General features: G+C 32.8%; 2 protein-coding genes and 1 pseudogene across 3 annotated transcripts; all 3 read left to right on the forward strand.

Annotated features, from left to right (window-relative positions):
• The window catches only part of LOC112099014, a 35,756-nt pseudogene extending 16,702 nt beyond the window's left edge, over nucleotides 1-19,054 (forward strand).
• On the forward strand, nucleotides 8,061-9,892 carry LOC18045301 (methylesterase 1). Its single transcript, XM_006436397.1, has 3 exons — nucleotides 8,061-8,459; nucleotides 8,961-9,098; nucleotides 9,403-9,892. Exons 1-3 carry the CDS (start codon nucleotides 8,061-8,063, stop codon nucleotides 9,682-9,684), a joined length of 819 nt encoding a protein of 272 aa, XP_006436460.1. The 3' UTR covers nucleotides 9,685-9,892.
• Nucleotides 19,055-20,868: 1,814 nt separating the features above from the next.
• LOC18045302 (methylesterase 1) lies at nucleotides 20,869-23,185 on the forward strand. 2 transcript variants are annotated; one of them, XM_024186006.1, is made up of 3 exons: nucleotides 20,869-21,479; nucleotides 21,820-21,957; nucleotides 22,737-23,185. In XM_024186006.1, the coding sequence occupies exons 1-3, from the start codon at nucleotides 21,081-21,083 to the stop codon at nucleotides 23,016-23,018; spliced, it is 819 nt and encodes a 272-aa protein (XP_024041774.1). In that variant the 5' UTR covers nucleotides 20,869-21,080; the 3' UTR covers nucleotides 23,019-23,185. The 2 variants fall into 2 exon arrangements, with proteins under 2 accessions (XP_024041774.1, XP_024041775.1); XM_024186007.1 differs by lacking the exon at nucleotides 21,820-21,957 and having other exon boundaries at nucleotides 20,872-21,479; nucleotides 22,737-23,184.
• Nucleotides 23,186-24,787: the final 1,602 nt, after the last annotated feature.

Consider the following 24,787-nt stretch of genomic DNA (forward strand, 5'->3'; position numbering starts at 1 on the left):
ATCTAGTCGAATGTGATTCTAAATCAACAAAACCACTTACATTTTCAACTGCTCTAAATGATCCAAAGTGGCTTCAGGCAATGAGAGAAGAATATCAAGCCTTAGTTAATAATCAAACTTGGACACTTGTTCAACCTACATATACTGTCAAAGTTGTAGGTAACAAGTGGGTATTCAGAATTAAATACAATGCAGATGGTAGTGTTTCAAGGTACAAAGCCAGACTTGTAGCAAAGGGTTTTCTTCAAACTCAAGGCATTGATTACAATAAAACCTTTAGTCCAGTGGTGAAGGCTTCTACAGTTAAACTTATTCTGAGCTTGGCTGTTCTTAATCACTGGTCACTGAGACAAGTTGACATTAACGATGCTTTTCTCAATGGCTATCTTACTAAGGAAGTGTATGTGCAGCAGCCCGAAGGCTTTTTGGATCAGTCCAAACCTACACACATTTGTAAACTTAAAAAGACATTGTATGGTCTCAAACAAGCTCCTAGAGCTTGGTTTGATAGATTAAAAGTAATGTTAACTAAACAATGGGGCTTTAAGAATTCCAAGTCTGATACTTCTATGTTTTTTCATAGAATTCAAGGTCATCTCTTGCTGGTATTAGTTTATGTGGATGATATTATTGTGACAGGTTCAGATTCTACTTAGATTCAGCAAGTTATTAACAATTTGCAGACTACATTTGCTCTAAAATACCTTGGAGAACTACATTATTTTCTTGGTATTCAAGTCATAAAAACTGACACAGGCTTGCATCTCTCTCAATCAAAGTATATAGCTGATCTACTCAACAAAGTCAAGATGCAAGTTTGTACTCCTTGCTCAACACCAATGGCTGCAAATGTTCCACTTACCAAAACTGACAGTGAACTCTTTGCTGATGCAACTTTGTATAGAAGCACAATTGGAGCTCTTCAGTATGCTACCTTGATCAGATCTGAGATAGCATTTCTAGTTAATAAACTTAGCCAATTTCTAACTACTCCAACCATTAATCTTAAGGGTACAATGCATATGGGGTTACAGTATTCTAATCAAAGTCCCTTGCACATAGATTGTTTTAGTGATGCAGACTGGGCAGCTGACAGGGATGACAGAAAATATTTGTTTACTTTGGTCCTAATCTGATTTCTTGGTGTTCAAAGAAACAAGGAGTGGTGTCCAGGTCTAGCACTGAATCAAAATATCGAGCCTTAGCAATGGTTGCATCTAAAGTTTTGTGGCTAAAGTCCTTGTTGACTGAAATTTCCATTTCTCTTGTCTCTGCTTCAGTCATTTGGTGTGATAACCAAAGTGCATCTGCCTTAGCAAGTAATCCTAAATTTCACTCCCAAACTAAACACATAGAACTTGATGTTCATTTCTTGTGAGAAAAGATTGCTAATAAAAGCTTCCAAGTTAGTTATGTTCCCAGTTCTCATAACTCAACTGATATCCTTATTAAAGCTTTAGCTTATCACCCTTTTCATTATCTGAGAGACAAGCTCACCTTGACTTCACTAGGCTGAGCTTGAGTGGGGATGTTAAGAGTATAAGCTGAAGCTGCTGAGCTGGCTAGTGACGTGCTGAAGCTGCTGAGTTGACTGATGTTGTATAACTAAGTTGTTGAGCTGAATTGGGTTGTTATTTGCGCTGAATAAGTTGTAACGAATTGTCCAGCTAGCTTGTTATGATTGGAAGGCTAATTAGTTTGTTAATATTGTTGCTTTGAGCTCTGTTTTTGTAATCAGTTTAAGTGTAACTATAAATTGTGACTAGTACGCTCATAATGTATTTTTTCAACTTTACTCAATAAGAATTTGTGATTGTTCCAAAATCTTCATAGTCAAATTTTCTTTCTTAATTTTCTTTCACTTTCTCTTGTGCCAAACACCTTATTGATTCAAATACTCATTAGATGACTTGTGTATCTGCTAATATAGTTCCCTTCCCTGTTTCAAGCAATGCATTGATGTACATGTCTGCATAGGCATTGTTGTCTTTAATGTTAATGTACTAATTGAAGGCTCTTTAAATGATTATTTAAGTTTGAAAGGAATTTAAATCTATCGAAAATAGATGTAGGCAATTAAAAACTACAAAAATTAATTACTTAATTAATTTTTTCGGAAGTACAGTGCATCGTTACTGTTCACTGTTACTGTTCAAGTTTACTATTTATGGTTAGTGTTCATCTGCATAAAAAATATTAATTTTCAAAAACACAATAAAAAGCAGAAAATAAATGACACGAAGATTTTTACGTGGTTCAGATTAATCAATCCTACATCCATGAGGCCACGCCTAGATGAAAAGCAATTCACTAAGTTGAGATGTTACAACCTATGGATTTACCAAACTTAAGACTCTCACTTACAGTTTATCACCATACAGTTTACTCAACCTTAGAATGAATATGCTTCTCTTAAATAATTGCTATCCCTCTTGATCCACGATCCTCAAGGCACTTCACAAAGTAATCAATAACAATTTTTTAATTCTTCAATGTCTAGTAATTCAAGATCTGCATATACTCTCCACAGAGATGAAAATAAGATAAGAAAATAAATCAACACAATATTATACGCTAAATCCAGATTCTCTAAGGAGGAGGCCGAATTTTGCTTCTCTGCTTTATGCTCTGTGTTGTGTGATCAAATTTCAATTGTGAAATACCTCTCTTTATATAGGCATTAGAGTTTCACCAAAATAGCAAGTTTTAAAAGACTTGAATTATTTCCAAATAAGAGTTTCTTTGCTCTTATAATTCCTATGAATTTGAATAGGAATAAATCTGGTCTTCTTGCCTTGCTTGTCTCCTAAGAAATATCTAGAGCATTTAATGACTACCTGTTTGAACCAATTTCTTGCTCTAAATAGATCTCATGTGCCAATTAAAGAATCCCACCATTAATTGACTTGCTAAAATAGACATCTAATTAAATTAGGAAACAAATATTCCTAATAAATTGGAATCTCACTAAATTAGGGAATTAATAAATTAATCCCTATTACAAGATATGCAATAAATAAACTTCTAATTTAACTAAACTTGCCGTAAAATGCCAACTCTATAAATAATGGACTTAATAAAGTTCTCTAGTTTTTTGGGAAGTAGATATTATTTTGCTTAGTCATATTGCTTTGTGGTTTTTGGCAGAAATAATTTTCTGAATTACTGATGAAAGCTGCAAGTGATTATGGAGCCTTGACAGAATCAATTGCAGATTTGCTGTGGAGCCAGAGGTTTAAGGAGCCTCCATCAGTTTGGGGGGTATGCGAGCTTCTGTTTGTTTTTATCAACTTCAGAGTGTAATATTGATCATCATTCTGTATACACCGACACATTTCTTGTTTTGTTAAGTTTATGTATATTTTCATTCCATTCTTATGTCTAAGCCATGTTCCTTAAATATAAATCTTTGTGAGAAGTGTTATTTTCAAAGGAGATAGTTGACATAAATAGGTCAAATGTTACATTCTTATTTTTATTTTCCTTTTAAGTTTTTGGTCAGTTTACTGCTAATGCATTCTGTTGTCAAGGTTCAGAAGACCGTTGTGCTTTATTATTGAAATTATTCTCTTGTAAATGATTTGGCTAAAATGACAGTCTAATATAAAGGATTAAGTTTTCTGGAAAGGAACTTCATTTATATTCCTCGAAGTAAGTAAGCTTTTTCCCAGATCATTAATTAGTTAAGTTTACCTTCTTGATGCAGGAGATGCTTCGTCCAATTCCTGTTGCTCTAGCATAATGCACCCGATTCTTTGAAGCAATGTCTTCCACGAGAGAATCATTTGCAACCCATAATAATGGCTGAGTTAGGTGAATACGTCAATCGTCAACGCATCAATCGGCCAATAACCGATTCCATGAATATGCCTGTCACATCCTCCTATACTACTAACTCCCTCTGATGCCATGACTAAAGAAAGTAGGTCACCGCTGCAATCGCCACGTGGCCACTTTTAATCGGCAGACCAAGAGTTACTTTTTGAAGGATAAAGACGGGGATAGGTGGCACAGTTCGTTTAGACAAACAAAGATATTTTTATTTATTTTCAAATCAAAAGTGTGTTGTTAAGTATCCATCGAGTCAACAGAATTCTGAATTAATCCTAATCGATCCGGACCATCAAATTCCTTTGCATTAAAATACTATAAGGACATGATTATGTTCGAACATATCTACGATAGAATGTGAATCTCAATCACACGCATAAAATAATAAATAATAAAAAAAATTTATTATAACTTTAATCATGTGATTATAAAAAAGTGCTCTACCTCAGAGCAACTCTAACGTAATTAAATTCATATTATAAATAGTCATAATATATAAAATTCAAAAAATTATTGTATACATCCCGTCTTTTAAAATACTATAATAATCATAATCTATGACTCAAAATTTTGTGTTTTTAAACATCAAACTCTTAACCAATCGGTAATGAAATTGCATCAATTATTTAAGAGGGATAATTTGGTACTGGGCAACGTGTACCCAAATTGTTTATAGGGAAACGTAACTTTTAGTGGTTCATGCACTCGCTTTTTGGCTTCATATTGAATTATTGATGATTTGATAAGGGTAATTACTTTATTTAGTGGGGCTTGCATTACAATCAAGGCATACTTATCAAAACGTCGAGAGAGCATCCCACGCAACAGTTGTTATAATAAAAGTCAAATAATGAACCTGCCCATTTCATTTGGTTATACATTATTCGATATATTGGATTGGCTCCGACACCCAAAGTGTCATTGATTCTGCCTTTTCATTGCCAATAATATCAGCTAATAGTTCTGATTGAATCACCTCACCTACGTGGAGAAGCGAATCAAAGTTTGATGACTTGGTTATCAAAAGTCTAAGAAGACAAGAACTAGAGCGGCAAGAAACAAAGATTGCAAATGGTGTAGTGAGTGATATCAATCAGTTTGATGGCATAAGTAATAGGAGATTTTCTTGGCCTCTTCGAGTAAAAAGAGTGGTACTCAAGTCACACGATTGAGTGGCACATATATACTTTCAAATGGCTTCCTAATATTAGTGTTGTTCAGAATTAAAGTCCAGTCCATCCGATCCGTAAAAATTCAATCCATGGATTGAATTAGATTGAATTGAAAATTTTAAAATCAATAATTAGTGGATTGGATATGGATTTATAGAAGCAGAATCTGGAAATCCACCAAAAAAAATAAAAATAATATTAATTTAATTTAAACAAAAAAATTTAAATGTGTAACTGTGGCATTATTAACAAATAAATAAGTTAAAATGTAATTACACTAAAAATATTATTATATTTTATCTAAAAACAATAATAAATAAATAAATAAATAAATATAGGTGCTAAGTTTTCAAGTTTTGTATTGATTTAATTCCATAATTTTAATTAATTTTCATTATATTGATTTAAACAAGTTAAACTTTTTCTTTTCGGCATGTTATAATTTGAAAGTATGAATGCATTATTTTAGTTTTATTTAAATGATAGTTTATTTACATTTTATTTACTTTTGAATTTAATCAGTAATCAACACGTCCTAAGATTAGTTATTTAAAACAATAGTGATAAGTACGCAAAAAGTTATATAAAAAATAGTAGGCATCACGAACCGATAAAAAGAATTCACTACAATATAAGAACTTTTGTCTTTTGTTCATTTTGTATTAAATCTTGTGATTTTTTTTTTTCCATTTCTACATGTAGCATTATCCTGTTAACAAAAAAAGGAAAAAAAAAAACGAGTGAGTGTGCACATTGAGATTGGATAAGCCTAAGCATTGTTAAACAAGAAGCACAAGTTCAACACAGTGGTAAATCCAGCACCACATTTTTCTTAGCCTAATTCAACATGGTGGGAAGAATAGTGGCTGTTCATATAATCATCTTGTGTTCATGTCGTATTATAATCATATTGTGTTAAATTTAAGAAATACGAATACAATATGTTTAATAATCATGTCAAAAAATTTAAATACAGACACAATCCACTTAATAAACACGTGATACGATACATTTGACACAATACTATTTGATATGATTACACAATCTATGACATGGCTATGTTAACATAATTAAGACACAATTATAAGATAGAGGTATGATTATACAAATAACAACCCAATTACCAATAGGAATACTATACTCAACTTTTAAAAATAAAATATGCATGATTAAAAAATAATAAAGAACATACAAACTTAAACAAATCCAAGGTATTAAAATTTAATATGAATTTAAATCATTACAAAACAAAAATTAATAACTAATAACTCTCCAAAATATAAAACTTGATAAATTGACAAATTAATATTCGTGTCATAAACATGTAACCATGTTGAAATAGCCCAACACGAATATGACATGGTTATTTGATAATGCTGTGTTGTGTCAATTTATTTATTAATCATGTTAATATTTATCAACATAAATACAAGAAAATCATGACCTAACCCATGCTATCACCTCTACTTTTAACACCCAACAAACCAAAATCAGGGAGGCACCTACAAATTCCTGATGAGATACCACCATTTTGAAAAATTCATAAGTTGTGTCAAAGCATCATTCTGAAAAGACATAATTCATTTTTTTTAGGTTTTACAATAGTGCCCACCTGAGTTTTGAAATTGTGAAAATACCCCAGTTAATTTTGAAAAGTATCAACTTGATCATTGTCTATAAACTCAATTCATTAGAATCTGGTAAGTTATTTTGATTTCACAAGTATGAACTATCCGCCTCCGATAACTCACTCGTCATAAAAGTCAAATAAATTAAAAAAATGTTTCTTTTTGCATTTTAGTGCCTCAAAAATAAACAATTAAAAAAATAAGTATATTCTAGAATTATATCTTCTAATTTCATCATCTTAGAAAAGTAACAAGTAATAAAAACTAAGTCTATATACGTTGCCTAATGAAAAAACGTTGAGTGTATGCACCATCTAAAGCATGCATTGACCATAAAATTCTAATACATTATTTTCAAAACATAAAAACCATCCAGAAGATATGAACAATATCGTTAATTTAGAGTCATCGTGTTATATATCTATTGTTATCCGAATATTCTAAATTGTAACATATTTTGAACGTGCTCCTGGCTATGTCTTTGCAGCCTAATTTGCTTAAACTGGTCATGTGATGAATGGTCTCAGCAAGAGGTGGAGCTATAAACTATTTAGGGTGTGTTTGGAAATTGAAATTAGGCAGTTGTGGTTTAAAAGCTGTAGTACCAAAATGTTTGGTAAACACTAGCTGCTGTAATTTGAAAGATATGTTCATATGATTTTTTATTTATATGATGAAAAATTTACTATATTTTTAATAATTTTATCAAAATTATTATTTAAAATTTATATTTATTAAATATTATTAACTTTATTTTATAATTACATTTTTTTTAAAGTTACAACACCTCAATCTCAAACAGGACCTTATCCTAATTGTGTGAAACTAATCTAAACATACCAGATATTGTATGGAGATGAAGTTACTAATGAGGAAAGAAAGGCGGTTGAAGTTTTACAAATTACAAGCCATTTTCGTATTAAATTACATGTACACGGGCATGACCATCATCTTATCTTGGGGCTCCTCTTCTAACATTCATCAATGTAGGGCACCCGAATTTACTTTGGGGAATGTAAGATATATATGTGGAGAGTGACACTTTAGTCAATGACTGGTTTTCAATGCCTCATTGCATCTCTTAAGTTCAAACAAAGTAAACACACTGTTTAATGATAGATATAACCTTTTAACAGATAAATTAAACTAGTTTTAATTTGCATAGGTCTTGGACAATCAGCTTGTATGTAAAAGTTTTTTCTGTTTCTCGTTGAACATGTGCAAGGGATGAAATAATTAATAAAAATCTAAGAGGGACCGAAGTGGTAAAATAAAGTTGCAACAGTATTTTTTTCTAATAAAGATACTTGCAACAGTATTTTTTCTAATAAAGACATCTTTATTTTAGTGAGGTAAGTGACTAAAGTAACAACATCCTGACTACAGAATTATTTGAGAATAGATATTTATATAAAGTGCACGAAAATAAATGAAACCAACCGAGAAAATTAAGAAAATGGCAGAAGCCAAGAAACAGAAGCATTTTGTTCTGGTGCATGGATCAAACCATGGAGCCTGGTGCTGGTACAAGGTGAAGGCACAGCTGGAGGCAGCGGGTCACCGGGTGACGGCGCTGGACCTTACAGCCTCTGGCATCGACATGAAGAAAATCCAGGATGTTCATTCATTTTACGAATACAATGAACCTCTGTTGGAGATTTTGGCCTCACTTTCGGCAGACGAAAAGGTCGTAATTGTTGGACACAGCCTTGGAGGCTTGAGTTTGGCCCTGGCAGCTGACATGTTCCCGCACAAAATTTCAGTTGCTATTTTCGTAACAGCATTCATGCCAGACACCAAACACCAACCATCTTATGTTGTGGAGCGGGTATTTGAATAATTTATTTCATTATTTGTTTATTTATTTGGATGAAGTTATCAATGATTCACCCATTATTTCCTCCAATTCTAAAAAGAAAATACCAAAAGCTTTAAATTTGTTGTCCACCAAAGTTTAGAAATTGTATCACTTTCCCCACCTTCTATTAACATTGTTAGAGAATCTTAATAAACTGACTATTTTATTCTTGAAGTATAGTTTAACAAAAGGATAGAAAATTGATACTTTTTACAGGCGTTAGTATGTTAGTTGTTTAAATTATCCTTATGATATCATCATAAGTTAATTTCTCTTAATGCTAAAGTCACTTCTAATGGGTCCACTAAGCAAATTAAGAATTTTTGAATTTTTTATAAATAGAAAAAAAAAGGTGATCAATTGATAATTTTACCCTTTATATATTACTATCGAATTAATTTATAACTCGCTTCCTAAGTTAGAGAGCTTACAATTTTATTTCATTTGTAACTTTTTGTTTGTGCTGAAAAGTTTTTTGAAAGGATTCCAAGTGGGGAATGGTTGGACACTCAATTTTCAGTGATTGACTCATCAAATCCTTCTCGCAAGACATTATTTTTCGGTTACAGCTTCTTGACTCTCAAGCTGTATCAGCTTAGTCCTCCTGAGGTATAAGCCTTATTAATATTATTATTATTATTATTCCTTATTGAGATTTTAGATACATAAATTGTAATATAGATAAGACATTTAATGAATATTAATCGAGAAATTTATTCCCACTAATATTTAGGGAGAGATTTACACCGAATCCACGTTTTTTTTTAATAGGGATTGAATCATTGAATTGAGCCCCATATGGAGCTCAATCTAAATCCCTCATCAGGCTAATTTACTGCATCATAGTTCAATTATTAAATCTTGATCAAACATTGTATAAGGTAATATTATATTTGTTTATTTTGATTAAAAGGACGTGGAGCTGGGAAAGATGTTATTGAGGCCTGGATCAGTATTTGTTGATGAATTATCCAAGGCAAATAAGTTCAGTAATGAAGGATATGGATCTGTAAAGCGAGTCTATGTGGTATGCGATGAGGATCTTTGTGTTCCTAAGGAATTTCAGTATTGGATGATCCAAAACAATCCTGTTGATGAGGTGATAGAGATAAAGGGTGTAGATCATATGCCGATGCTTTCCAAGCCCCAACAACTTCTTGACTGTCTCTCTCACATTGCTCATAAGTATGCTTAATTTATTACTAAACAATAATGATGTGCCCACAACAGTTTGTAATTGAATTACGACTTACGTGGCATAAACATGACAAGTATCGCCATGCTTTTTTATTTACAACAAAGATATTGTTGAGAAAATATGCTCTTTAAAAGTATATGTGTTTATTTAATTGTAATAAATAATTTTTTTGATTAATAAAATAAATAAGGTATTTTATTCAAGTATCTTAATTGCATTAATATTTTGAGTAAAGTTCATTTAATCATATTGTATGTATTTATGTGATCACCATGTGGATTCAAAGAAAACATAAATACAAGTTATCTTATGATTAAATAAATTAATACTCCTATAGGCTTGCATGTTCTTCTTTCTCCTCCCCCTGCAATTGTTGGCTTACTTTGTAAGGATGCTTATGGGGTTGCACACTCCCGATTAGTGTTGCCTTAGCTCTTTGTGAGCCCTTTTATAATAAAATAAATTAATTAATTAAGTTCGCAGTTGATAAATAAAGTCCACTTTATTTAGGTATAGACTGTAATAAATTGATTGAATGATTTGTCTTAATCATATATGAATTTATTGATGTAATACGACTATATTGAACAATATCACATATGAGATTTAATTAACTTTGTAATAATTGTTAGACTTATTAAAGCTCATAGGCATTGATTTTACTATAATCTTAATTTTGAGTTTGTTATGATTTCATGATTGTAATTGTTATTCCATTTGAGTTACCAATAGACACGACACACACTTACAGTCAAGATTATCCAGTATCTTGGTGGGAGCAATTATAAGTATTGGAGTTATAGATTAATTAACAATATAGAATTTGTACAACACATCTGTTGATGAGTTTTTGGCACTTAATCATAGAATTCTCTGACCAGAGCGTGTCAACAAATTTAGTATGTTGAAAATGATCATTAGAGAAAACCAGATAGTATCAAAGAACAAGATGTAATTAAATTGATTGGACAGTTGAGATATCGATTTAATTAATGATGTGGTACAAATGATTATGTAGTAAAGAAATCAATGTGGCATGGGTCGAATTATTATTTGAAAACAGTATCCTAGATAGCATACAATTATGGAGGTCAATTCCAATCTTTCGATAGAGTAGATTTAGAATTAAAAAATTGAGCTAGTTTAATTATAGGCCTAATTATTGTAGCCACTATTGTATATACCCATATGATTCCCGGGTTAGCTCATTTAATTGACTGTACCGCTACTAGATTAATAAACAAGATAACTAGCTATTTGGGTTTAAAGCCTAAATATATTATTTAGTGGGAAGCTCCATTTAATATACTTGTGTGTAAAGGGCCTTATGTTATTTTACAATGTGGGCCCCCTATAACACAAGAACAAGTAATGCGACTTTTGATTTTATTATTTTTTAATTTAAATCAAATGAGATTTAATAGAATTAAAAAATTAATAAAAATTGAGCCTATCATTTCCACCAAATAGAGATATAAAATGGTTTATTTTCTTTAAAAGAAAGGAGGAGTCACAATATATAGATAAGAGAAAAAGAATATTTTCTCTTTAATTTTGAGAGTAATATTTTTCTCTTGCTAGCTGCTTTTAGTGGTGATAAAGGCGTCCACACGTCAAGTGCAGATCAAACTTGAGTCATAACCTGAAAGATCATTGGTGACAGATTGTAATTTAACAAGATTAGTGGTTCCAGATCGATGCTACCTCTTAAAAAAAAATGTTCAGAAAGTTTACAGTCGTTAAGTAATACATTTTGAGACTCTAAATTAAATAGACCCGTGAAGTTGCCTGAGTTGTTTAGCCACTTGAGCCACGGTTGGCCTATCTTGCTAGGATTTAGAAAGACATTTAATGGCAAGCGTGGCTAAGCAATTGTTTCTCCTTTTCAGGCCATAACCCTTCTTCTCTAACAATTATAGGATCTACAATCTCTTTTCAACTATTGCTTTCGATACTTTTCTTCACGAGCTCCTGCAAAACGTATTCCTCACCATTTTCAAAACAAGAAAAATAACTCATCCTTTTTTTCCAGTCAGAAGCTCAAGAAGCAATGCGCCGAAGCTGTAAACATCACTCTTCTCATTGCAATTACCTGTAGTAATGCACTCTGGTGCAATAAATCCAAAGGTTCCAATCAGTTTATCATTATCATTTACGTGAGTCTTAGCTTCTAGGATAGATATAGATACAGAAAAATTGAAAAACACGCTGCCATATGCCCCGAAGTTAACCCCGAATTTGCCAAAACGCTACGTTTTAAAACGGTCACTTTTCCTTTTTTATTTCACGTGTTTGAGAAGACCGGAACTGTTTCTATGTACATGTTTCTCTTCCTTTTTAATTGCACATGTTTGAGAAGACCAAAGCACGTGTTTCTCTTCGCTTTTTCCTGAATCAGCGCTGCTATATGTTTCTCTTCCTTTTTAATTGCACGTGTTTGAGAAGATCGAAGCATGTGTTTCTCTTTGTTTCAACCCAACACTGAACACCTCACTTCACTTCATTTCATTGTAATCTGCAAAACGCCAACCTGCAAAACCCTAAGTGCTAGCTCTATAAAACGGAAATTGGATCTTTGAAAGTGCTGAACCTTTACGAAATTCAAAACCCGTAAGCATTTATTGTTCCTACATTAATTTGTTAAGTTGTTTCATTTTAATTTATGAATCTTGATCTAGCAAACCGTGAGCATTTGTATGTCAATTATTGTATTTTATTTGTTTTAATTTTCTAAATCGTGATAACTAATTACTAATAATTAATTTGCTGAATCGTTAATTAATAATATATGTTTATATTTTAATTTGTTTCTAAACTTAATGAATTAGGGATAAGTAATTAATAATATGTAGTCTATATTTTTATTTGTTTCTAAACTTAATGAATTTCATATAATTAATTAATAATATTATGAATTATTATAATTTGCAGCAATAATGGATGATGTTGATGAATTGGAGGTTGATGAAGTTGAGGAATTGCAAGATTTATAGGAGGTTAATTATGAAGGAAACAATGAAAATTTGGTGGATAAAGTTGAAGAGCCTAATATTGGGATGTGTTTTAATAGTCCAGATGAAATGTTTGAATATTACAAAGCTTATGGCCAACAAGAGGGATTTCCAGTGATGCAGAGATCTTGTAAAAAAGGAGATGATAGGAATATGAGATATGTGACATTTACTTGCGGGCGAAACGGAAAGTCCAAAGGCAAATCCAATCAAGTTTTGCAATTTCAACCTAACCAGAAAATTGGATGCAATGCTAAAATTGGAGGACGTTTTGTTAGTGGAAAATGGGTAATTGGAAATTTGTTCCTTGAACACAACCATGCACACAAACATCATCTTTAGCCAAATCACTAGGAATTTCGAATCACCAATAACACACAAACAAATCACCAGGAATTTCGAATCACTAGTAACACACCAATAAATCACCAGGAATTTCGAATAACCAGTAACACACAAATAAATTACCAAATCACCAGGAATTTCAATTACCTAAGATGCAAAAATATCGGTGTTTTTGGCTATCGCGTGTTGGTAGCTCCCTCGAGCTCCTCGGCAGTGAAGTTTCAGATGAGATAGTATTTACCATTGCAAGTATGGAATAAAATTAGTTATATTCGGTTATGATAGCTGAGGTAGAAAGTTGAGTCAGCAAGGGTGGGTCCCCGGGTGGTTTTAATTAGTTGTTATAACCAGCTGTACAAACTGCTAGCTAGAATAAGCTTCAGAGAGTGAGCTGATCAGTTAGTGAGAGAGAGAGTTTTGGTTGAGAAAGATTCTCTGTGTGAGTTTAGTTTCTTGCTCTTAGTAGATTCTCTGTTTTGACTCCTTTTAAGTTTTTTTTTTTTTTTTGTTCTTGAATGCTTGATTGTATCCTCTGGTTCTGGGTTCGTGCTTGTTGGTAAATTGGTTATTGCTTCAGTAGGGTTACGAATTTGGTCTGTTATTCAACAAACTGGTATCAGAGCTTGGTTTATTTATCTAGCTTTTGAAATCTTCTAATGGCATCTACAAGATTCGATCTGGAAAAGTTTAATGGGGACAATGACTTCTATTTGTGGAGTCTTAAAATGAGGGCAATCCTGAGTCAACAAGGACTGGATGCTGCTCTTGAAGATGGTGAAGATTCAAAGGCCAAGAAAGGGAAGGAAGAAGGATCATCTAGTTCTGGCAAAGATATGAAGACTATCAATAACAAAGCTCACAGCACTATCATCTTGCACCTCTCAGATGAAGTGCTGAGAGAGGTGTCTAAAGAAAAGACTGCTTATAGTCTATGGGAGAAACTGGAAGAATTATTCTTAAAGAAATCCCTAGCCAAAAGACTGTACATGAAGAGAAAGCTATACACATTTTCAATGAAGGATGGAACAACTTTGAAGGATCATGTGGATGAATTTAATAAGCTGATTCTAGACCTTGAAAATGTGAATATAGTTCTTGAGGATGAAGACAGAACCCTAATCCTATTAAGCTCACTTCCAAACTCTTATGAGCATTTTGTGGATACATTGCTTTATGGGAGACAAACACTAACATTAAAAGATGTAAAGAATGCCCTAGAATCAAAAGACTTGAAGAGAAGAATAGATGGAAAGGATCAAAACCTTGCAGAAAGCTTAGTTGCCAGAGCAAAACCAGGTAAGAAAGTCAACAAATATAAGAAGAACAGCAACCAGAAAGATAAAGCAGATAAGAAGAAAAAGAAGAGAAAGTGTTATTTTTGCCACAAAGAATGTCATTACATCAAGGACTGTTTTGAGAAGAAGAAGCTTGAGAAATTGCAGATAGAATCTGATGGAAAGGTTGTTGTAGCCTCAGAAGATGAAGGGATGTCAGATGATGCAGATGTTCTCATTGCTGCAAAAAAACAATCTTCAGGTGAGTAGATACTCGACTCAGGTTGCTCCTTCCATATGTGTCCAAATATAGATTTCTTTAAGACTTTTGAAAGCATTGATAGTGGGAAAGTCTTGCTTGGGAACAATCTTGCTTGTAAAGTAGCTGGAATTGGCACCATTAGCATTAGGATGTTTGATGGCATTGAAAGGGATCTAAAACAGGTCAGATATGTTCCAGAATGAAAAAGAAATCTCATATCCTTAGGGGTAATGGATTAGGGAGGCTATGGTATAAAAACAGAGAATGGTAATCTTCAAATTGAAGAAAATGGCCTAATCATAATGAAGGGCATAAGGAGAAATGGATTATATGTACTTGTTGGCTCAATAACTATGCCAGTAATCACAACTAGTGTAAGCAGTGATAAAACCAAACTTTGGCACATGAGGTTAGCACACATGAGTGAGAGGGGGTTGAAAGAATTAAGTAAGCAAGGGCTGCTAGGAAATTATTAAAAAACCTCCTTACAATTTTGTGAAAAATATGTGTTTGGTAAAGCTACAAGACATAAGTTCAACTCTGGTAGACAGGAAACAAAACATATCTTAGACTATATCCACTCAGACCTTTGGGGTCCATCCCAAGTTCCTTCTCATGGTGGAGCTAGATACTTCATCACATTCATAGATGATTACTCCAGATGAGTGTGGGTCTATGTGCTGAAGCATAAGAGTGAAGCATTTGAAAGGTTTAAGGAGTGGACTGCATTTATGGAAACCCGAACAGAAAAGAGGCTTAAAAGGCTGAGGGCTGATAATGGCTTGGAATTCTGCAGCAGTGACTTTGAAAATTTCTGTACGTCAAAGGGCATTGCAAGACATAGGATAGTGAGACACACTCCCCAACAAAACGGCTTGGTTGAAAGAATGAACAGGACCTTAATTGAAAAGGTCAAATGCATGCTGTTTAATGCAAATCTGTCAAAATATTTTTGGGTTGAGGCAGTTAATATAGATGCATATCTAATAAATAGGAGCCCCTCATCAGCTTTAGATTTCAAAACACCACAGGAAGTATGGTCAGGGAAGCCACCAAATCTTAGTAACCTCAGGGTGTTTGGCTGCCCAACTTATGCTCATATAAGTCAGGGCAAGCTAGAACCAAGGGCTGTGAAAAGATACTTCATTGGGTATCCAGAAGGCATAAAGGGGTACAAAATCTGGTGCATTGATGGCAAACCATCCAAAACCCTGATCAGTAGAGATGTAGTGTTTAATGAATAAGCTATGTTGCAGCAAAAGGTTGGAACAGAAATTGAAATCTCTAAACCTTTAAATAGATCTAAGTTGAAGGTGGAGTCCAGAGACAATTTGAAAGAAAGTGAAGAGATGATTGAGCCTCATCAAAAAAGTGACAAAACATCAGAACTTGTTGACTATCAGCTTGCAAGTGATAGAGAAATGAGGGTAGTTAAACTGCCCAAAAGATATGGAATTGCGGACTTAATATCTTATGCACTGATGGTTGTTGATGAAATGACTGGATAATAACTGAAAACTACAAGCAAGCTATGAATAGCAGAGATAAGTTAAAATGGTTGAGTGCTATGGAAGAAGAAATGACATCACTCAAGAAAAATAACACTTGGGTTCTAGTTCAGAGGCCTGCTGGAAGAAGGTTGGTGGGGTGCAAATGGATCTTTAAACTCAATGAGGGAGTTTCTGGAAGTGAATCAGTGAGGTACAAGGCTAGGCTTGTGGCAAAGGGGTTCACACAAAAAGAAGAAATAGACTTCAATGAAGTCTTCTCACCTGTAGTTAAACACTCCTCTATAAGGGTCCTATTAGCCATCACAACTTTCTTTGATTTAGAATTGGACCAGATGGATGTGAAGACCGCCTTCTTACATGGAAACTTAGAAGAAGAAATTCGGATGGCACAACGAGAGGGTTTTGTTGAAGAAGGAACTGAAGACATGGTTTGCTTACTCAAGTAAAGCTTATATGGATTGAAGCAGTCTCCTCGACAATGGTACTTAAGGTTTGATGAATTTATACTTAATCACAACTTCAGCAGAAGTGAATATGATAGTTGTGTGTATTTTAGAAAGCTGAACTCAGGAGATCAAATCAGTCTACTCCTCTATGTTGATGACATGCTTATAGTATGTAAACATAGAGCAGAAGTTGAGAAGCTCAAAACTGAACTAATGGCAGTATTTGAAATGAAGGATTTGGGTCATGCTGCTAAGATACTGTGAATGCAAATAAAGAGGGACATACATGCCAAGACTCTATTTCTCACACAATCTGGATATTTGAAAAGGGTTGTCAGTAGATTTGGGATGGTGAACTCAAAATCTGTCACTACCCCAGTAGCAGCACACTTCAAACTCTCTAAGCAACAGGAACCAGAAGAAGAAGAAGCAGACATTAATCACATGAGGAGAATTCCCTACTCTAGTGCAGTTGGTAGCATTATGTATGCTATGGTCTGCACTAGACCAGATGTTGCCTATGGGATTGGCCTTGTCAGCAGGTTCATGGGGAATCTAGGCAAGGAACATTGGGAAGTTGTTAAATGGCTGCTGAGATATCTTAAAGGTACTGAAGAATATGGAGTAGTGTTTGGACAAGTCAATAATGCCTCAAGCAAGGTTTTGAGATATGTTGACTTTGATTTGCCAGGAGATTTAGACAAGAGAAGATCAGTCACTGGTCTTGTGTTTACTCTCTGTGGTGGAGCTATGAGCTGGAAGTCAACATTACAATCAGTTGTTGCTCTTTCAACAACAGAGGCCGAATACATTGCCTTAACAGAGGCTGTGAAAGAAGCAATATGGTTAAAAGGGTTAGTTACAGAGTTGGGTTTGGAACAAGAATCAGTCACTGTCAATTGTGATAGCTCAAGTGCTATACAGTTGAGCAAAAACCCCAAATACCATGAAAGAACTAAGCATGTGGATGTGAGGATGCACTTTATTAGGGAAGAAATTCTAAGTGGTATGATTAATGTCATTAAAATTCCTACTGAAGTGAATCCAGCAGACATGTTAACAAAACCTTTGCCAACAGTTAAGTTGAGGAACTCCTTGAACTTGATTGGGGTTATTAACTTGTAAGACAAGTTAACTGGTGATGGAGCAGTGATGAGTAAAGCTATAACCGAGTAAACTAAGGTGGAGATTTGTGGAATCAAATTAGTTATATTCGGTTATGATAGCTGAGGTGGAAAGTTGAGTCGGCAAGGGTGGGTCCCCAGGTGGTTTTAATTAGTTGTTATAACCAGTTGTACAAACTGCTAGCTAGAATAAGCTTCAGAGAGTGAGCTGATCAATTAGTGAGAGAGAGAGTTTCGGTTGAGAAAGATTCTTTGTGTGAGTTTAGTTTCTTGCTCTTAGTAGATTTCATTGTAATCTTGACGTCTTCTAATAAAGCTTTAGCTCTGCTGTTCTTGACCGTGGATGTAGGTACTCATGGTACTGAACCACGTTAACTCTGTTTTGACTCCTTTTAAGTTTCTTTTTTGTTCTTGAATGCTTGATTGTATCCTCTGGTTCTGGGTTCATGCTTGTTGGTAAATTGGTTATTGCTTCAGTAGGGTTACGAATTTGGTCTGTTATTCAACAGCAAGAGGCAATCAACTTTTGTAGTAAAAACTTTCCATTCTTTGGCATAAATTTTCTCTTCTTTGCCTTCTCCAAAGAGTTGCTTGTTCTCAAGGACAAACTCATGTAACCTACACAGAATCCAGTGATATGGAAATGGAAAACATTATGAATATTACAATGAAAAAGAAATAATGAATAAATTGATGTTGATTTACAGGGAAAATTTTGCTTTGAATCAAGATCACATCTACAAAGTACATGCTAAGGAAAGAAAAACTCTCCAGGACATTTCATTTAGTTGACTTGAAAGGAAAACAAAAAACAAAGCATCAACTATTGGGTAAACTCAATCAATTTTTTATTTTTTATTCCATATGGTTGCATATCTAAAAGAAACAATCAATCCCGACGATCATGCTTATTCTAAGTTTTCGGAAAACAAAATAATTCTTTAGCTAGCAACAGTTCAGATGATAAGGTTGGAAAGAGCAGATAACACCAGACTTGAGAGAGAGGGAGCTGTGCAATAATTGATGTAATTTTCTTGTAAATGAGTTCGCTAAAATGACAGTCCAGTATAAAGGTTTTCTGGAAAAGAACATCATTTATCTTCCTTGAAGTATGTGAGCTTTTTCCCAAATCATTAATTAGTAAAATTTATGTTCTTGATGCAGGAGATGCTTCTGCCTCGTCATTGCCAATAACACCGGCTAACGATTCTGATTGTATAACCCCAACTCCTTGGAGAAACGAATCGAGCTTTTATGAGTTGGTTATCAGAAGTCTAAGAAGACAACAACTAGAGAGGCAAAAAGCAGATCAGGATGCAAATAGTGAAGTGAGTGACCTCAATCAGTTTAATGGAACAAGTAATAGGAGATAGTCTTGGCCTCTTCAATATTGAGTGGCACACTTGAAGTTTCAGATAGCGTCCTAATAGCAGTAGGGGTGTTTAGAATTACAAATTCAATCCATAAAAATTCAATCTATGCATTGGATTAAATTGAATTGAAAATTTTAAAATCCTTAATTAGTTGATTGTATATAAATTTATAGAAGCAAAAATTCACAAATTAGTCCAAAAAAGATAATATTTATTTAATTTAAACAAAAAAGGTATAAATGTGGCATTATTAGTAGATAAACAAGTTAAAATATAGTTACACTAAAACCATATTATATCTTATCAATTAATATTAAAAAATAAATAAATAAATAAATATAGGTACTGAGTTTCAAGTTTTGTATTGATTTAATTCTATAATTTCAGTTAATTTTCATATATTGATTTAAACAAATCAAACCATATTATATTTTTAGATTTTGGTTAATTATTTTGATTTCACAAATATGAATTACCCATCCCGATAACTAAGTCGTCACAAAAATTAAATAAACTAAAAAAAAATTTCTTTTTGCATTTTAATACTTGAAAAATAAACAATTAAAATAAGCATACTCTAAACTTAGTTATTCTAATTTCATCATCTTAAAAAAGTAACAAGTAATATAACCTAGAGGTTGTTTATTTTTTAACTTAATGACTTAAAGTGACTTAACTTAATTAGAGGTGCTTATTTTTATAACTTAATGGGACTTTTCACATAATTTTGACTTTTTACTAAATAGAGAAATTTGAATTACCCAACTAATTTCTAATGTTAAAAATGTACTTTATTATTTATTTTGTACCTATCTGAAAACCACCAATACACATTTACCCACTAATAATCTTATCTTTTTTTTTTTTTTAACCGTCATGAAATCTCTCCTCACTTTGCTTCTCTCATTAAGTTTTTGGATCTCCCATTATCGGTAATCAAAGGTATTATTGTTAAGCTTCTTATATAATTATATAATATGTTATTAACACACACACACACACACACACACACACACACACACACACACACACACACACATATAATTCCAAAATCATTATGTATTCACTTGAACATTGTCTTTCTTATATATTATAAAATATTATGGTACTTATGTTCTTTGAGATATATATATTATTTGTTTGACATTCAAGTTTTATAAGAATACAAATGTCAAAGTACATGTTTTTAGTTTTTAAAATTAAAAAAAATAATTTAATATTTATTTTCAGAGATTCAGACCAAAAAAAAATATTTAGGTTCAGACATTCACCTTTATTCAGATTTCAAACTAATTTAGCTCTATTCAAATTTGAGATTTAAAAAAAAAAAACGCGCATAAGTCAATATATGTTGCCTAACTTCTTTGGACACAGATCTAATATTGATGCCATTATTGCCACCGTTAAAGTGTATGCACCATTCAAAGCATGCATTGAACATAGAATTCTCATATATCATTTTCAAAACATAAAAACCATCAAGAAATATGAATGATGTCGTTAACATCAGAGTCGTAGTGTTATATATTGTTACGTGAGTATTCTAATTTGTAACATATTTCGAACGTGCTCCTGACTATGTCTTTGCATCATAACTGGCCTAAACTGTGAAATGTTTGGAAAATGGTTTCAAAGAGTGGAGCTATAACCTATTTATCCCAGTTGTGTGAACCAAATCTAAACATTCCAGATATTGTATGTAGATGAAGTTACTGATGAGGAAAGAAGGGCGGTTGAAGGTTTACAAATCATTTTCGTATCAAATTACTCGTACATGGGCATGACCATCACCTCCTTTTGTGGCTCCCCTTCAAATATCCATCAATGTAGGGCACCCAAATTCAATTTGAAGACTATAAGCGATGTATATGGAGAGTAACACTTTAGTCAATGATAGGTTTTTAATGCATCGTTGCATCTCTTATGTTCAAACAGAATAAACACAACTAGAGAATTATTGGAGAGTAGATATCTATACAAAGCGCACAATAAGGCACACGCACAAAAGAAATCTATGTATAAAGCGCACAATAAGGCACGCACATAAATGGAACCAACAGAGAAAGTTAAGAAAATGGCAGAAGCCAAGAAGCAAAAGCATTTTGTTCTAGTGCATGGATCAAACCATGGAGCTTGGTGCTGGTATAAGGTGAAGCCACGGCTGGAGGCAGCCGGTCACCGGGTGACGGCGATGGACCTTGCAGCCTCCGGCATCAACATGAAGAAAATCCAGGATGTTCGTTCATTTTATGAATACAATGAGCCTTTGTTGGAGATTTTGGCCTCACTTTCAGCAGACGAGAAGGTCATACTTGTCGGCCACAGCTTCGGAGGCTTGAGTGTGGCCCTGGCAGCTGACAAGTTCCCACACAAAATTTCAGTTGCTATTTTCTTAACCGCATTCATGCCAGACACCAAACACCAACCATCTTATGTTGTGGAGCGGGTATTTGAATAATTTATTTCATTGTTTATTCATTTAGAGAAAATATTAATTGTCCAACAATCATTTCCTTCAATTTAAAAAAAAAATTCAAAACCTTTGAATTTGTTGTCCACCCAAGGTTTGGAAATCGTATCACCTTCCCATTTTCTGTTAACATTGTTAGAGAATCTTAATAAAATGATTCTTTTATTGTTGAAGTGTCGTTTAACAATGGATGAAAAATTGTTTTATATTTGTCTGAAAAAATTAAGAATTGTTGAATTTTTTTTATAATTTTAAATCAGAGGAAACTATCGGTGGGCAATTAATTGACAATGATCTTTTTGTTTCTGTTAAAAAGTTTAGTGAAAGCATCCCAAGGGAAGAACGTTTGGACACTCAATATTCAATAATTGACAAATCAAATCCATCTCGCATGTCAATTTTGTTTGGCCACAAGTTCTTAACTCTCAAGCTCTATCAGCTTAGTCCTCCCGAGATATTTCTCTCGAACATCACTCTCACTTGCCTTGATATTTTCCACCATAAATCAATAATAATTTTCAGTGGCAAAATAGTAAAAGATGCGAAAAAATTAAATTAAAAATTAAAAACTAACTTTACTTTTTATTGAGAGTTTGAATCCATCCATAAAATTTGTAGTACAGGCCACATTTTATCAGGTATTAGTTCAAAATTTACTTCCACTTATAGTAAGGTAGAAAATTACAACTAATTCACATTTTTTAATAGAGATTGAAATGAGCCCCATGTGGGGACTTGGTCTCATCTCTCGTGAGGAGAACGGATTCTGCAGGATGGTCCTACTTCCTCAAACAGTCAATAATAGTTTGCCACTTGACTAAGATTTTAAATAATTTTTTAATATTGAATTTTGGTAACCCACTGCTGTGCCAAGTGGTAGAGCAATATTGGTTGGTTCTACCACCTCAATAAGCCAAGGTGAGTAGGAGAAGTTCTATAATACATTAGAGGTATCATGTTAGCCATGCAACAGGTAAATCATATTGTGATATGTATGTATTTATTTTAAAAAACTATCATGTAAGTGGTGATTTTATTAAATTCAATTATACATTTCATACATATAGTAATTAATTGTATTATCTTAGATATAATTTAGAATTTCTCGGTAATTAGACCAGCATATATAATTTTTTTCTCCCTCATCAATCTAATCTATTGCACTATCATACAATTATTATATCTTAATTAAACATTGTATATCAATTATATTTACTTTATTTTGAATTAAAGGATTTGGAGCTAGCAAAGATGTTAGTGAAGCCAGGATTACTATTTACAGATGAATTATCCAAGGCAAATGAGTTCAGTAATGAAGGATATGGATCAGTAAAGCGAGATTTTGTTGGAAGCGATAAGGATAATTGTATTCCTAAGGAATTTCAGCAGTGGATGATCCAAAACAATCCTGTTAATGAGGTGATGGCGATCAAAGGTGCTGATCATATGGCAATGCTTTCCAAGCCCCAACCACTTTCTGATTGTTTCTCTCAGATTGCTCATAAGTATGCTTAATTAACTGAAAAATAAATAAGAATGATATGGCCACAGCCTTTGCAACTGAGTTAATGAATGACTTGGAATAAATGTATCAGTTCCAATAAAAATGTGACATGACCCACATAATTATTTGGCAAATATTAATTTAAAGCATTTTCAACTTAGATCATCTAATTTTGTCACCATTGTTCTACCTATTTCATGTTTCTAACCAGAGTGTTATTTAATTATAATCGTTGAAATAATCGTGAGTGGAATCTTTTTCAGAACTGCTTTCATTTTTCAACCAATCTATTCTTATACGGAGCTATATCATTATAATCTAAATAGTTGGCATGTCTCTTTCATTTGGTTAATTAATCACATGACGAATGTCGTGCAAAAATAAAATAGATGTGCTTTTATTGTTATAATTATTTATTGGCAAAAAGAGTGAAACCTCTTATTATTTGACAAAGCTAATGTTTTAAAATATATCCAAATTTTCTTGAATGTCAACTTTTCTTGTTGATCGTATCATTTTACCTTAAGTGGTTGTTTGTTGTTCAGGATATCCACGCCTTTAACTATTCTATTAATTGAATTATTTTTAATCATGAATAATTGAAAAATTACAAAAAATAAGGGATTTTTCATAATTTTGATTAATTCTGAAAATTTTTTATGATTAATTAAAAAATTAAATGCTACACACACTTTTTTTGTGGAGAAAAATAAGTTGGGACATATATGTATACAGTCCTTTTTCAGAGTAGATGCCCCACATCTTTTTAAATATAAATTTGTTGGATACACTATATAGTGTATAAGTACTTTTATCCTTTTTTTTTAAGTTAACTAATACACCATGTGATGTATAAAGCAAATCCACATTTTAAAAGATGCGTAGAGAGAGCGAGAGAGAGAGAGAGAGAGACACACACACACACATATACATATATTCACAAATACATATACACACACATACATATGTGTATACATATATGTACGTATGTATATACGTATTCAACTTATTATTCTCCAAAAAGAAAAATACATATCTATACGTTAGTTTGCATTTAATTTTCCAATTAATTCTGAAATTTTTTCAGAATTAATTGAAAAGTTATGACAATTTCCTTATTTTTCATAATTTTTATTTAGTTTTTCAATTAATTATTATTAAAAAATATTCAATTAATTAAGTAAAGGTATTCGTATTAACAACTACAAAAATTAAAATGATAAATTAATTAAAAAATTAACACTCTGGGAAGTTTGAATGTATTTTAAAATATTCGAGAATTAAATTAATTTGTCGCATGTCACTTTTTTAACCTTGTTTTTTTTGGGAGCAAAGCCATTTTGATGAAAGAAGAGTGACAAAATCATTACCAAAACGAGTAGTACTTTCTCTTCAAACTTCATTTGCAAAATAGGACGACCCTGCAAACAAACCCTTTGTACAATGCGATACATGCTTACTTATTCTAAGTTTTTAAAAATAAAATGAAACAAGTAATATGCAAACTAAATATTATGAGAATTCTTGGCTAGGATTAAGATCAAATTTAAGAGCTTATAAAGATGTACCTCTGGATGGCCATTTAGAGGGAGAGCAGTGCAATTGGCATCGAATGCAGTCTGAACATAGCTGGTAAAATATAACATGCCTAAAATCAATTCTAATAAAGGCGTCGTATTCTAGGAATTGTACTAATACATCGTAAATTGGATCCAGGTTTTGGTTTATGCCCCAAAAGTGAAAGGCACCATCAGGGTCATAGAAGCTAATTAAGCAAATG

Source organism: Citrus clementina, unplaced genomic scaffold (genome assembly GCF_000493195.1).
Source record: "Citrus clementina cultivar Clemenules unplaced genomic scaffold, Citrus_clementina_v1.0 scaffold_4, whole genome shotgun sequence".
NCBI classification, from domain to species: Eukaryota; Viridiplantae; Streptophyta; class Magnoliopsida; order Sapindales; family Rutaceae; genus Citrus; species Citrus x clementina.